General features: G+C 37.8%; 2 protein-coding genes across 4 annotated transcripts in view; one reads left to right on the top strand and one right to left on the bottom strand.

The window, feature by feature from the left end:
- LOC124880824 (gastrula zinc finger protein XlCGF57.1-like) overlaps positions 1-12,968 on the bottom strand; it is a 219,484-nt gene that overhangs the window by 129,038 nt on the left and 77,478 nt on the right. The gene's annotated exons all lie outside the window — the stretch shown is intronic.
- LOC124880825 (putative selection and upkeep of intraepithelial T-cells protein 1 homolog) lies at positions 1,087-9,022 on the top strand. Of its 3 annotated transcripts, none has more exons than XM_047386184.1 (6): positions 1,087-1,233; positions 3,650-3,994; positions 5,205-5,421; positions 6,100-6,164; positions 7,144-7,263; positions 8,180-9,022. In XM_047386184.1, exons 1-6 carry the CDS (start codon positions 1,188-1,190, stop codon positions 8,404-8,406), a joined length of 1,020 nt encoding a protein of 339 aa, XP_047242140.1. In that variant the 5' UTR covers positions 1,087-1,187; the 3' UTR covers positions 8,407-9,022. The 3 variants fall into 3 exon arrangements, 2 of the variants coding, with proteins under 2 accessions (XP_047242140.1, XP_047242139.1); XM_047386183.1 differs by having other exon boundaries at positions 3,673-3,994; XR_007041467.1 differs by lacking the exon at positions 5,205-5,421.

The following is a 12,968-nucleotide window of genomic DNA, read 5'->3' on the forward strand; positions in this document are numbered from 1 at the left end:
GTGTTCACAGTTAGATGAAAAAAAAAAACAGAACTGCAGCCTCTGCTCTAATTCATCCCAAAGGTGTTCAAGAATCTTGATTTTCAGGCCAGTCAAGTTTCTCCACACCAAACTTTATACACCTGCAGCCATGGAAGTGGTTGGAACACCAGAATTAATTGATTTGGTGCTGTAACCCAAATTTCTTCGCAATATGGTGTATTTAAATTAGAGCTAATTCAAAGGTTCTTCTAAAAGAAGGTTCTTAAAACACAGTGGTTGTCATGTCCAGCTCTGATGTTTTCCACCAATGTACAGTATGTGCCTTTGTTTTTCTTTTTACTTTCTGTTTTATTTTGTTCACTAATCTCTCTCTCCAGCTTCACATCTGAATTTTCCATCTGTAATTGTATGATAAATGTAGGGTAAACGTTACATTTTTGTACATTTTCTAGTGTGATTTTATGTTACCCCATTAAAGCAAGCTTTGATCTTTAATCTTTATCTGGAGCATTATTTCTATTGTTCAATAAATAATGCCAGTGCAAAATTTGGTGAAGTGTGGTTTTGTAGAAACCTCTTGGAGTTCAGGTCATTTTTACGTTAAAACACTAGAACTGACTGAGGGTCAAGCTCCTGTTTATCATGACTATGATTAACACTAATTCAGCATACATTCACATGCATGAAAACTGGATTCTGAGTTTATTAAAACAAATGGAAAAACATGACTGGAAAGCTATGGCTTGGTCCCCTAAATTTGACAATTTTCAGCAGTTGTCTTTTATTTTGGTGTCTGAAATAAATTTAGATTGTTTTAAATTGAAATTTGAGAAGCTGAAACACTTTTAGTGAAACATTTTATTTAGACAATGATCTTTTCTCAAGTCTTTACCTGCTGGATGTCAGAAATAATTAATATGCTGCTTTATTTAGCTGCATTTACAATATGTTATGTGTATTCTTCTACAGCATTTACTGTAAGAGCAGGCTGTTTCACTAGAAACACTTATTCCAAAAATCAGCTCTCTACAATAATCTGGATTAATCAATAACCAGATTTTAGGTTGGCTTCCTTCCTGCTCTATTCTGAAGGTACTTGTTGACTTCACGTCTTGAAATAAGCAAGAGAAACAGATTGTTTCTTAATCTTAATTTTAGTTTTGCGTACTGATGGTAATAGAAATTCAGTTTTTTACCACCTTACTATGTATTACCTTCTTTGCTTTGTATTTGGAGCGCTCCCGATCAAAGGTAAGAAAGAAATCTGAAAATGTTGCCTACTTACTTTGTAGTTTACAGGACTTATAATATCTTACAAATCCATGAACTGATTGTGTAATCCTTAGACAAGGAAAATCTGTTTGCTAATAATAGGTGTCACAATGGGCTATGAAAAGCTAAATACAAGTAGTAGCTTTTTGGGATGAAAGAATGTTTTAGATTAGATTAGAAGTAAAGTTTTGTAGATTTCTATTGGGGTAAGATGAGCTGTTGAAGTGAAACTGTTACTAGTGTGAATACAAACCAAAAAGAAGATTCCTCAGCTCTTCTCGGTCCCATGTGCTTCCATTTCAGATGGTTTTCTGTACAGATTTGACAAGAGATGATCACCTGATTATAGAGTTTTATGTAGAATGAGAAGGAAAGGCATAACTTTGCTGCTGCAGAGCCCCACAACTACACATATCCCTCAAAACTTGTCAAAAAACTTCAATATTGAGTTTTTTTTTTTTTTTTTTTTGATAGACTAGAGATTAGTGGTGAAGTGGAAAAAAACAGATACATGTATCTTTAATTTGTGTTCAGTCCCCTTTACGCCAATCTCCCTTAGTAAACACTGGGACTCAGCAGACAGGATCAGGGACAGAGTTATGGAAAAGTTTGAAACAGAGTTGGGTTTGTAACAAAATATGGCAAGCTGAAAGAGCTCTGTTCAGTTCATCATTTGAAAATAGTAAGAGTAACTACCTGTCAGCAGGATAACTATTAATTGTGCGCTCCAGAAATCTGGCATTTATATAAGATTGGCAAGAGAAAAGCCAGTGTTAAAGGAAAACCTTTAGAATTGACCTGTATCACAAACCAGGCAGGGGGCAGGGCAAACATGGTAGCAGGTGCTATGTTGGTGTGGCAGAAAACTAAAACTGTAAATCACCCTGAACACACCATCTCTGAAGGAAAACATGGTGGTGGCAGCATCATGCTATGAGAATGCCGGTCAGAGTTGGTGTTGTAGATGGACGGAGCTAATTACAGAACACGCACGTTGAAAATAAGAACAATTTACTGCAAACATTTATTTTAAATCACATGATACAGTGAGTCAGAAATAGACTCCTTTCTTTTTAGGCATTTAGCATAAAGTCAATCAGCTTTGCAACATGGGCAGAGTCCATTCAGCTAACTTGCTAACTGAGAAACATGGAAGATGACTATGCTTCTATATTTATTTTCTGTAGAAAAGGAAAGCAGCTTTATGGGATTGTAGACATGCATAGGATTAAGAGAAATGAGAGAAGATAAAACATATATAATGTTATTTAATCTAAGGCCAAACTCTGCATATACTGTCAGCAATGATGAGAATATACTTACCTCTGCATGCTAAACATTTGGAGCAGCTCCAACTGATGGCAGCTTGACCTAATTTCTAAATGAGCTAAAATCATTTTACCACTTGACAGCATACGCTCAGCATGTATAATTAAACTTTCATCAGGAAATCTTTAACCTTTTTAGACAATTTTCATAAAATAGTGTCCAACTTCTTCCAGTCTAAATGCAGCCAAGACAATTTCTGATAAATATTCAACAATGCCATGGGTCACATTGGAAGCAGCTTGCTATCTAGCAGAGTGAAATCAGCATTTGGTGATATTTTATAGAATAAAGCTGTGTTGGAAATATTGTGATGAAGGTCCAAATTGATCATACAAATATGTATGTTGCAGTTACATTTTCAAGCCTTGTTTAGCAGTGGCAGTAGCAATAAAATGTTTAACATTCCTGAGACCATTTTACACTCTTCATTCCTATATGCACACACACTGCACAAAACTGACATTCATCAAAGCAACACAGACACATCAAATAAATCATTTGATGTTTCACAAATGCTCCTTATTTTTTGGCATTGCAACATATATTGCAAAATAAGAAACGGTGTGACAGCAGCTGATGAAAGAGAAACCAACTTGTACCGATTGTTTTTCTAGACAATCTATGGCAAATTAAAGTTACTGAGAATACAGATTGAAAAGGACTAGGTCAAGAGAGTGAAAAAAATGTTTGCAGAAATATTTTAAAATAATGCAAGCGGGAAATTATGTTCTTTAGCTTAAATGTATTGAGGTTACTGTTTATAAAAGTCTTCTTATCAAACAATATTTTACTGCAGACTCAAAGTAAGCAAATGGATATATCCTTGTGAATGATTTTCATCCAAGATATTGATTTCACTACGAGTGTCATGTTTATGGTTTCCTACAGTAATGACCTGTGAAACTCTGTTATTCTCCCCCAACAACTGGTATCTTGCTCAGATGACAATCATTCTCATTTGTAATGATAGCAAGTAAATTTTGCACTAAAATAAAATACTTGTCACAAGTCAAAAGTTTTTCTCTCTCCCAAATGTTGTTGGATTTCAATGTATCTTAATTTACAGGTTATTCTTGTACGCCTGCTCAGGTTGTAGCCTTTGCTGGTGGGAATATCATCCTCCCCTGCAGCTTGAATATCCCTGCCGACGATGATGTTCCGACAGTGGAGTGGTCCAAGATGGTAGGACTGAAGTCAAGCATTGTTTTTCTGTATCGTGACGGCTGCGAGACTTTCGAGATGAAAGACCTGGACTTCGAGTACCGGACAAGTCTCATCATGAGAGACGTGAAAAGCGGGAATGTCTCATTGAGGATCTCAGGCGTGAAGCTATCCGATAATGGGACATATCGGTGTTTAATAATACAGAAGAATGGTACTAAAGAAGAAACGAAAGTGGAGCTGGTTGTTGGTATGTTGATTTAAGCGATCTTTTAGCTTTTATCCAAACCACCTTAGTTCCAACTGCTTTATAATATAATAAGATCAACCTAGTCCAACTAAATCCACCAAGGCCAGAGGAAGTAAGTCATGCTCATCCCTTTAAAGCCTAGGAAACAAAGGTTTTAACACAAAATATATACAACATACAATACAAGCAATCAAAAAACAGAATCACCATTGTCCATTACAAAACAAATACAAGTGGATTTTGGCTTTAAGGGAACATGTTATTTGGAAAAAAAAGAAAACAGGTTTGAGTGTAGGATCCTGAGGGCTCCCCTACAAGTTAGTGAAGATGAAGCAGCAGTATCACCACTTTTTACATTTTAGTTACATTAAAAATAAGTGGACCGCTCAATCTGAAAACAGTATCACAATTTATGACTTCATGTAAAATGTATTTTAACCAGTTTACGTCAAACCCAGAATTACTGTCATAAGAATTTCCCTTCCCCTACCAAGTTACTTGTTAATACATATAATATGACAGCAATATGATAAATACCGTATTTTCACTTATTGACATAGGATTTACTATAGAATTATATTATTTTCTTAACATTTGTAAAAAAAAAAAAAACATTCATGTATTTTTAACAATTACTATAAAACAAAGCTTACTGAATCGTTTATTTTTATTTTTATTTATGCTTCACTTTTTTAAGTTTATCAGTGCGTTTATAAACTTCTGACAACAAACCCTATGACGTCCTGTTTCCCTGGGGTATAAATATGATGCATCATGATGGCTGATTTATCTTGGCCACTATTCAAAATGAGGAGGACAAAAGAACATCATATTCAAGTAGTGGGGTGGGGACATGCACACATTTATACCTAAGGGCAAGTTAGAGCGTCATGTTTTTGGACAATGGAAGTAAGCTGGAGTAACTGGAGAGAAAACTTGCATGCATGGGTGGAACATTCAAGTTCCATGCAAAAGGACCCCAGGCCAGGTTTCAAACCCAGGACATTCTTGGTGCAAGGCAACTGTGCTACCAACTGTGCCAGCCCATATCCACACACATCCACTAACATTTTTGTTAAATGTCCCCTGTGCAAGTTTCAGATAATCCACATGCTTCAATAAAATTCTGCCATTTTTCTGACTGAATATTCACCCACTGTTTCTGACAGCATTGGCTGATGCTGATGGTCTGTAATTCTGGTCTCTACAGCTGCAGTGTCCGATCCAAGGCTTTCAGTGGTTTTTGCTAACAGCAGTAGAGTTACTCTGGAGTGTGCGGCCCTTTGCTGGATGCCCGCACCACTGATGACAATTCTGGATGATGAAGGAAACAAACTCACTGATGAGGAGCCGAAACAAGAACAAGATGTTACAACAAGATGTTACAACACAAAGCAAAGTGTCACTCTCCAGGAACCAACAAGGAGGCAATAGAAGAGTTTCCTTAAAACATTTTTATAAACTAATAATTATTTTGCAGAGCTTGCCCAGTCTCACTAACTAGGATTCAGACAGGTAAATGACAGTATAAATGACAGTTAGGGGTTTGTACTTTTAGGATTAAAGATCGTTTTCAAATTATATGGGTTTTCTCTTATTCTAAAGTAGTAATTCTTTAAAGAAGTATTCTTAACACGGCCATTACAATTTATTTGCAAGGTCAAGAAGTCTACAGACAGAGATTCTACTTCTTAGAGCAAATCCAGGTATACCCTGTTTTCGAGTAACTCAAAACACAGCCCCTGCTTCCTGTATCCACATAACTTAAAAACTGGATGAATGAAAATGATCCGTCATCCAGCTCTCGAGGACTGGACGTGACCAACCCTGGCTTAGTCTGTGTAAAAGGCTGGACGACTGAAATTTTTCTAGAGTTTAATGAAAAAAACAAAGAAAATGTATCTCCAGTGACAGAAACTGTTGCTGCTCTAGGCTCTTATGTTGAGTCTTCTATTTGAAACCAAGGACCCAGGTTTTAGTTAAAAACTTTAGAAAAACATATCTAATTACCTAGAAAATGGCAGTAAAATAATCTTTAAATAATAAATATCGGCATTTGTTACATTAATATAGTCAGATAATGAAACATATGTATTTCACCACAGGGTTGTCTGCAGAGTTAAACACCCACAATTGAACCACATCAGGACTGCAGTGATCCTCCTTCCAGGTATAAAGATCTAATTTCTCACTTGATTTCTTCACAAAAACAACTTAGACAGTTTTAAAACCGACAAAAATCAGTGCAGGTCATTGAATTGATCAATTCAAAATCAATCAAACCTTTCCTTTAAAAAAAACAACAAAACCAAACACAAAATACTCCACATCTGTCTAACTGTAAGGCTTGTGTTTTATATCTTAACACAGTATTTCCTCTGTGTTATCACTGTATTTGCTCATCAAATCTTTTAATATGATTTGAAAATTGTAATTTTCGTAATGCCCCCCTTAGGGTTTTCTGATTGTAAAAAAATATATAATGTATCAGTCAGTCATTTTCTACTGCTTATTCTATAGTGGGTCGCAGGGAAGCTGGTTCCTATCTCCAGCAATCTATGGGTGAGAGGCAGGGTTCACCCTGGACAGGTCACCAGTCCATCACAGGGCAACACACAAACAACCATGCACACACTCAGACCTAAGGACAATTTAGAAAGATCAATGAACCTAACAGGCATGTCTTTAGACTGAGAGAGGAAGCCAGAGTACCTGGTGAGAACCCACGCATGCACAGGGAGAACATGCAAACTCCATGCAGAAAGACCCCAGGCCAGGAATTGAACCCAGGACCTTCTTGCTGCAAGGCAACAGTGCTACCAACTGCACCACCGTGTAGCCCTATAATGTATCAACTTAAGTAATTATGAAAGCAAGAACAAAGCAAAATGCATTCCAATCAAATTTTTTATGTGGAATAAAATAATGCACTTTATTAACTTCTGCTTCTTATCCCTGTAATATAAACTAAACTAACCTCTAACAAGCCATTAACTGACAGCAGTTCATGGTCTGTTTTTCCAAGAATAATCTCACAAACATCTGACTGACAGATGAAATACACTCGCTGTCTGTTTTATATTTAACTGCCCAAAAAATAAATGTACTACCTACTTACACACAGATGTTTTTATTGTTTATCATTACAGCTCTCTGGAAGGGATCCAGTATAACAACCACTGGGATTTATGTAACACTGGCAATTTCAGTTTTCTTTAACACAATTTTCATTTTGTGTTTGTGGTTAAGAAAGAAGCCATCAAATTCTGGTAAGTCAATGTTCTTGTTTAAGACATTCAATTATTAAGTAAAAAAATAACATGAGTTATTTTTGTTAGAATATATTCAGAAAGAGACCAGCTGAGGAAGTATGAAGAAAATCTCCTTTTCAAGAAGAAAAAAAGCAGACGTGACACAAGCCTCAGCTGGTCTCTCCATTTTAATTATTTATGCAAAGACATATTTGATTAGAAGAAATTATTTTAATAATATTTTACAGTAAAAACTGGAAGATGTGTTGTAGACACAATTTAGCAACTTATCATTGCACTTTTTGTTTTCATGTATGGGTATAAATCAAAAAGACAACAGACACTAAAGGGGAAAAGATGACAGGAGACACACTGAGTTTGGAGACTTTAGAGGATAGGGCCCCCATGGGTGATGTAATGTAGTCCCATGTTTACTTTATCATCCTCTGACCTGTTTGCACAGGAGGTAAGTTGCTGAAATGTTCTTTATTTGGACCAGTACCAGTCATTCCAAGCTTTCCATGAACACAGATGCAGGACAACAGACTGGTAGTCAGGCTGGGTGTGATGGAGGGTTTCTCTGGAATGTCACACGGCTCCCATGGATGAGTGGAAGTGTAAAGATGCCCCCTGCCCTTACTACCTGGTCAGCACAAGTAGTGAGGAGGAGGCAAGAAATCCATCCGGACCCGATTCCTTCCTTATTTTCTGTGTTTGGAACAGTCGGCTCATATCCTTCTTGTGTATTCTGAGTGGAAACTGAGTCAGGAGGGGATGGTGGAGAGTGTAAGGTGTAAAGGTGGCCATTTTGTTAGATTAAGGGTGGTGAACCTGTCTTTTAAATATTTTTTTTAATTCCTTACAGATCAGCAACTTTGTTGGGGGCAGAAATGCAATTTTGCTGACTCACAGTTTTTCTTTTGTTTATACTCAGATGGGGGAAAACCATCACCGCCGAAGAACAAGTTAGACCAAACCATGACAAGTGACTGTGGTGAAACCAATTCCCTCCTGAACCAGCAAAGTCTGACTGACAATATGCAAAACTGCATCCTTGAGGAGCTAAATAAAGAGAGGCGTAATCCGGCCACTATTCAAATACAGGACACCAGTTCTTGGAAACCCGCTGCTTGCCAGCACACCCAGCCAGGAACCAGTTAATGCTCCACCAGATCTTCTATGGATTCCTGTAGACCCCAATGTCAATCCTCGGACCCGAAAACTGTTGCTAGAAACTCACTTGCAGAAGACGAAACAAAACCTGCTTCTTCTGAACCTGAAAAACCTGTCCAGCTGTCCAAAAAGAATGATCCAAATGCAAGACAGCATTCCAACGTCTGCCTGCATATCATTCACAAATCACCATAACAACAACATATATTATCCAACAGTGTCTTTGGCTTCTTCTTGGTCCAACTCTTCAAGTTCATCCAATAAGTGATTCATCGGCCCCAACATGTTCAGAGTAGTGGCTTGTTTCAGTAGAGATTCTGATGTCTAACTGCAACAGTGTTCAAGAAAGAGTAGCAACAATTTCTAGATGATTTCTAGAGCTGGTCACATATGTTGCTGTTTTATTCAGCTTATAATTTCAATTAATCATAAAAAGAGTGAGATTCAAAGATGCACAGGGAAACTGACTGGTGATCCGAATTGGACGATTTTTATTTGAGATGCTCTGGCTAAAATCCGTACTGTCAGCTCTGAGTTTTCAAAAATGGAGACAGAAAATGGTTCTGATCTGTTTCTATCTCTAGTAAAAGTTTTATTCTTTAAACAGTTTTTTCTATGTTTTATGTTATGCTCAAGCACGAAGTAACAGATTATATGTTGGAACTTACCTGGTTACCAGAAAAATTCATTAAACATTAAGAGCATATGATATTGTGTTATACATGGAAATTAACTTAAAACAAATTTGCAAAGATATGTGTTCAGTGGAGCTCAAATCTTTTGAGAATTTTGAACTGGACGTTGCTGTTTTTTACATGATAAACTTGTAGTGAGCACTGCACATCCTTGCATCACTGAGCAGCAACTTATTTGGGGTTGAACATAAGATTTACTATAGATATTTTCTGCAGAAAGAGACGCATCATTTTCCCTAAAGGTGAGCACCATCCGACTGCTGAGTGGGCGCATATAAAGGCAGCAAAGCCCTTTGATGAAGGTAATTTAGGCCCATGTCTCTCCCCTCACCAGACTCCACCTCCAGCTTTACTTTACAGGTCCTTCTCAAAATATTAGCATATTGTGATAAAGTTCATTATTTTCCATAATGTCATGATGAAAATTTAACATTCATATATTTTAGATTCATTGCACACTAACTGAAATATTTCAGGTCTTTTATTGTCTTAATACGGATGATTTTGGCATCCAGCTCATGAAAACCCAAAATTCCTTTCTCACAAAATTAGCATATCATTAAAAGGGTCTCTAAACGAGCTATGAACCTAATCATCTGAATCAACGAGTTAACTCTAAACACCTGCAAAAGATTCCTGAGGCCTTTAAAACTCCCAGCCTGGTTCATTACTCAAAACCCCAATCATGGGTAAGACTGCCGACCTGACTGCTGTCCAGAAGGCCACTATTGACACCCTCAAGCAAGAGGGTAAGACACAGAAAGAAATTTCTGAACGAATAGGCTGTTCCCAGAGTGCTGTATCAAGGCACCTCAGTGGGAAGTCTGTGGGAAGGAAAAAGTGTGGCAGAAAACGCTGCACAACGAGAAGAGGTGACCGGACCCTGAGGAAGATTGTGGAGAAGGGCCGATTCCAGACCTTGGGGGACCTGCGGAAGCAGTGGACTGAGTCTGGAGTAGAAACATTCAGAGCCACCGTGCACAGGCGTGTGCAGGAAATGGGCTACAGGTGCCGCATTCCCCAGGTCAAGCCACTTTTGAACCAGAAACAGCGGCAGAAGAGCCTGACCTGGGCTACAGAGAAGCAGCACTGGACTGTTGCTCAGTGGTCCAAAGTACTTTTTTCGGATGAAAGCAAATTCTGCATGTCATTCGGAAATCAAGGTGCCAGAGTCTGGAGGAAGACTGGGGAGAAGGAAATGCCAGAAGTCCAGTGTCAAGTACCCACAGTCAGTGATGGTCTGGGTGCTGTGTCAGCTGCTGGTGTTGGTCCACTGTGTTTTATCAAGGGCAGGGTCAATGCAGCTAGCTATCAGGAGATTTTGGAGCACTTCATGCTTCCATCTGCTGAAAAGCTTTATGGACATGAAGATTTCATTTTTCAGCACAACCTGGCACCTGCTCACAGTGACAAAACCACTGGTAAATGGTTTACTGACCATGGTATCACTGTGCTCAATTGGCCTGCCAACTCTCCTGACCTGAACCCCATAGAGAATCTGTGGGATATTGTGAAGAGAACGTTGAGAGACTCAAGACCCAACACTCTGGATGAGACAAAGGCCGCTATCGAAGCATCCTGGGCCTCCATGAGACCTCAGCAGTGCCACAGGCTGATTGCCTCCATGCCACGCCGCATTGAAGCAGTCATTTCTGCAAAAGGATTCCCGACCAAGTATTGAGTGCATAACTGTACATGATTATTTGAAGGTTGACGTTTTTTGTATTAAAATCACTTTTCTTTTATTGGTCGGATTAAATATGCTAATTTTGTGAGATAGGAATTTTGGGTTTTCATGAGCTGTATGCCAAAATCATCCGTATTAAGACAATAAAATACCTGAAATATTTCAGTTAGTGTGCAATGAATCTAAAATATATGAATGTTAAATTTTCATCATGACATTATGGAAAATAATGAACTTTATCACAATATGCTAATTTTTTTAGAAGGACCTGTATATGTACAAATATCGACTGAAAGCTCATAGCCAAACCTTCAAATCTAAAGTGGTATTCTATTACAGTAACTCTTCTCTGAGATCCTTCTTCTGGTAAATCAAAAGTCAGTGATAATGTATTTTATGCATTTTATGTTTTTAAAACACTAACATGTTCACTCATGTATGTGGGATAGTACTGTATTTATTAAAGTAGATATCTGGCTTACAGACTTCAAAATTGCCTTGAAACTTTTGTCATAAAAGCACGTAGGCACAGCATCAGTATGATTTTAGAAAATGTTTTAGAAAGTTTTAATATTTGTATAAAATGTGTGAATAACTTTCTTTTCAGTTCAATTTACTTCATTTTTGTGTCTCTTTGCTTTGTATTCATTGCACATCATCTGTTATTTATAGTTTTTTCCCCAATAAATGCTATTTCTATATATATATATATATATATATATATATATATATATTTATATATATATATATATATATATATATATATATATATATATATATATATATATATATATATATATATAAGGAAAAGGCTCTTCATGCATGTTCAATGTTTCACTTCCCACAGAGCCACAGTCACTCTAAACTATATTGGCAGTTGACCTGAATCAGTCAATGATTTGTGGTCTGTGATCAATCTAACTCCCCATTTGGGCAGAAATGCTAGACTGATTCAGTGGTTCATCAAATTGTTAAGGAATGCTCCAACGTATTTTTTCAATAGTTTCGGTTTGGCCCAATTTAAGGAGGACTTGAACTTGCAAAATCCTGTATTCATTATACAGTGACTGATCATCAGGTGGAAGAACCATAAATACTCATAACTGAAGCAAGATTTTAAATATATAGTAAAAAATAAGTGTGTTCCTGAATGATTTTTGGAAAGTAAACAATGGATGACATCCTGTCAGGGTATACAATTCCAGTTACATTGTCATTATAAACAGTTGAATAAACGTCCTGCTGTTTTTTGTGTTCAGTTTCCATGTTGTTGAGTGTAGCATTTGAAAAAAGCAGTTATGGGCAAACTATATGAAGGTTTGCCCATAACTGGTGGACATCGTGGTGGCTGCTTTCCAAAGGTGCTTCTACAACTCAGAGTTAAAACAGAGGAAGAATGAGATTGAGGAGTTGAGTTAAACATGGTCTACCACGTAAAATCCCAAGACAATACCCTGAGGTTTGTGGTTGTAACGTGAGAAAATGTCAGTCAGTCAGTCATTTTCTACCGCTTATTCCATAATGGGTCACAGGGGAGCTGGTGCCTATCTCCAGCAGTCTATGGGCGAGAGGCAGGGTACACCCTGTACACCCTGGACAGGTCGCCAGTCCATTGCAGCGTGAGAAAATGTTCTACGGGGTAAATACTTTTGCATAAAACAATATGCAACACAAAACGGTTGTGGTGCTGGCGGTGTAGGGGTTTAGCGACCATGTACAGAGGCTATAGTCCTCAATGCGGGAATCCCAGATCCAGCGACCTTTGCTCCACCTCTCTTTGCCCTCTTTCCTGTAGTAGTAGTACTGTCAAAAATGAAAAATAAATTGTCAGGGTCTGGAGTTTTGTGTGTGTGTGTTATCTTTTGTTATCCATGTTCAGGTGTCAGATGGTGCTGGAGTTCCTAGGTGCGGTGGGTGACAAGTGTGACTAATCTACTGATTACTTGGAGGTGTACTTAAGCGGAAAGCTGCCAGCACTTCGTCACCAGAGTTTTTGCATTCAGTGGTAACAAGCTCCAGCCACAGCTAATCCTTGCTTTGTTCTAAGCTCTAAGTTAACCTTCCTATGTGCTCCTTCGCAGGTTGTTTACCTGAATCTTTGGATAATTCTTGCTGATGCCTGACTCCGCTCTCAGCAGTATTTGGCTGATCTGAATTACTGACTTCTG

This window comes from Girardinichthys multiradiatus, chromosome 14, assembly GCF_021462225.1.
Source record: "Girardinichthys multiradiatus isolate DD_20200921_A chromosome 14, DD_fGirMul_XY1, whole genome shotgun sequence".
Classification (NCBI taxonomy): Eukaryota; Metazoa; Chordata; class Actinopteri; order Cyprinodontiformes; family Goodeidae; genus Girardinichthys; species Girardinichthys multiradiatus.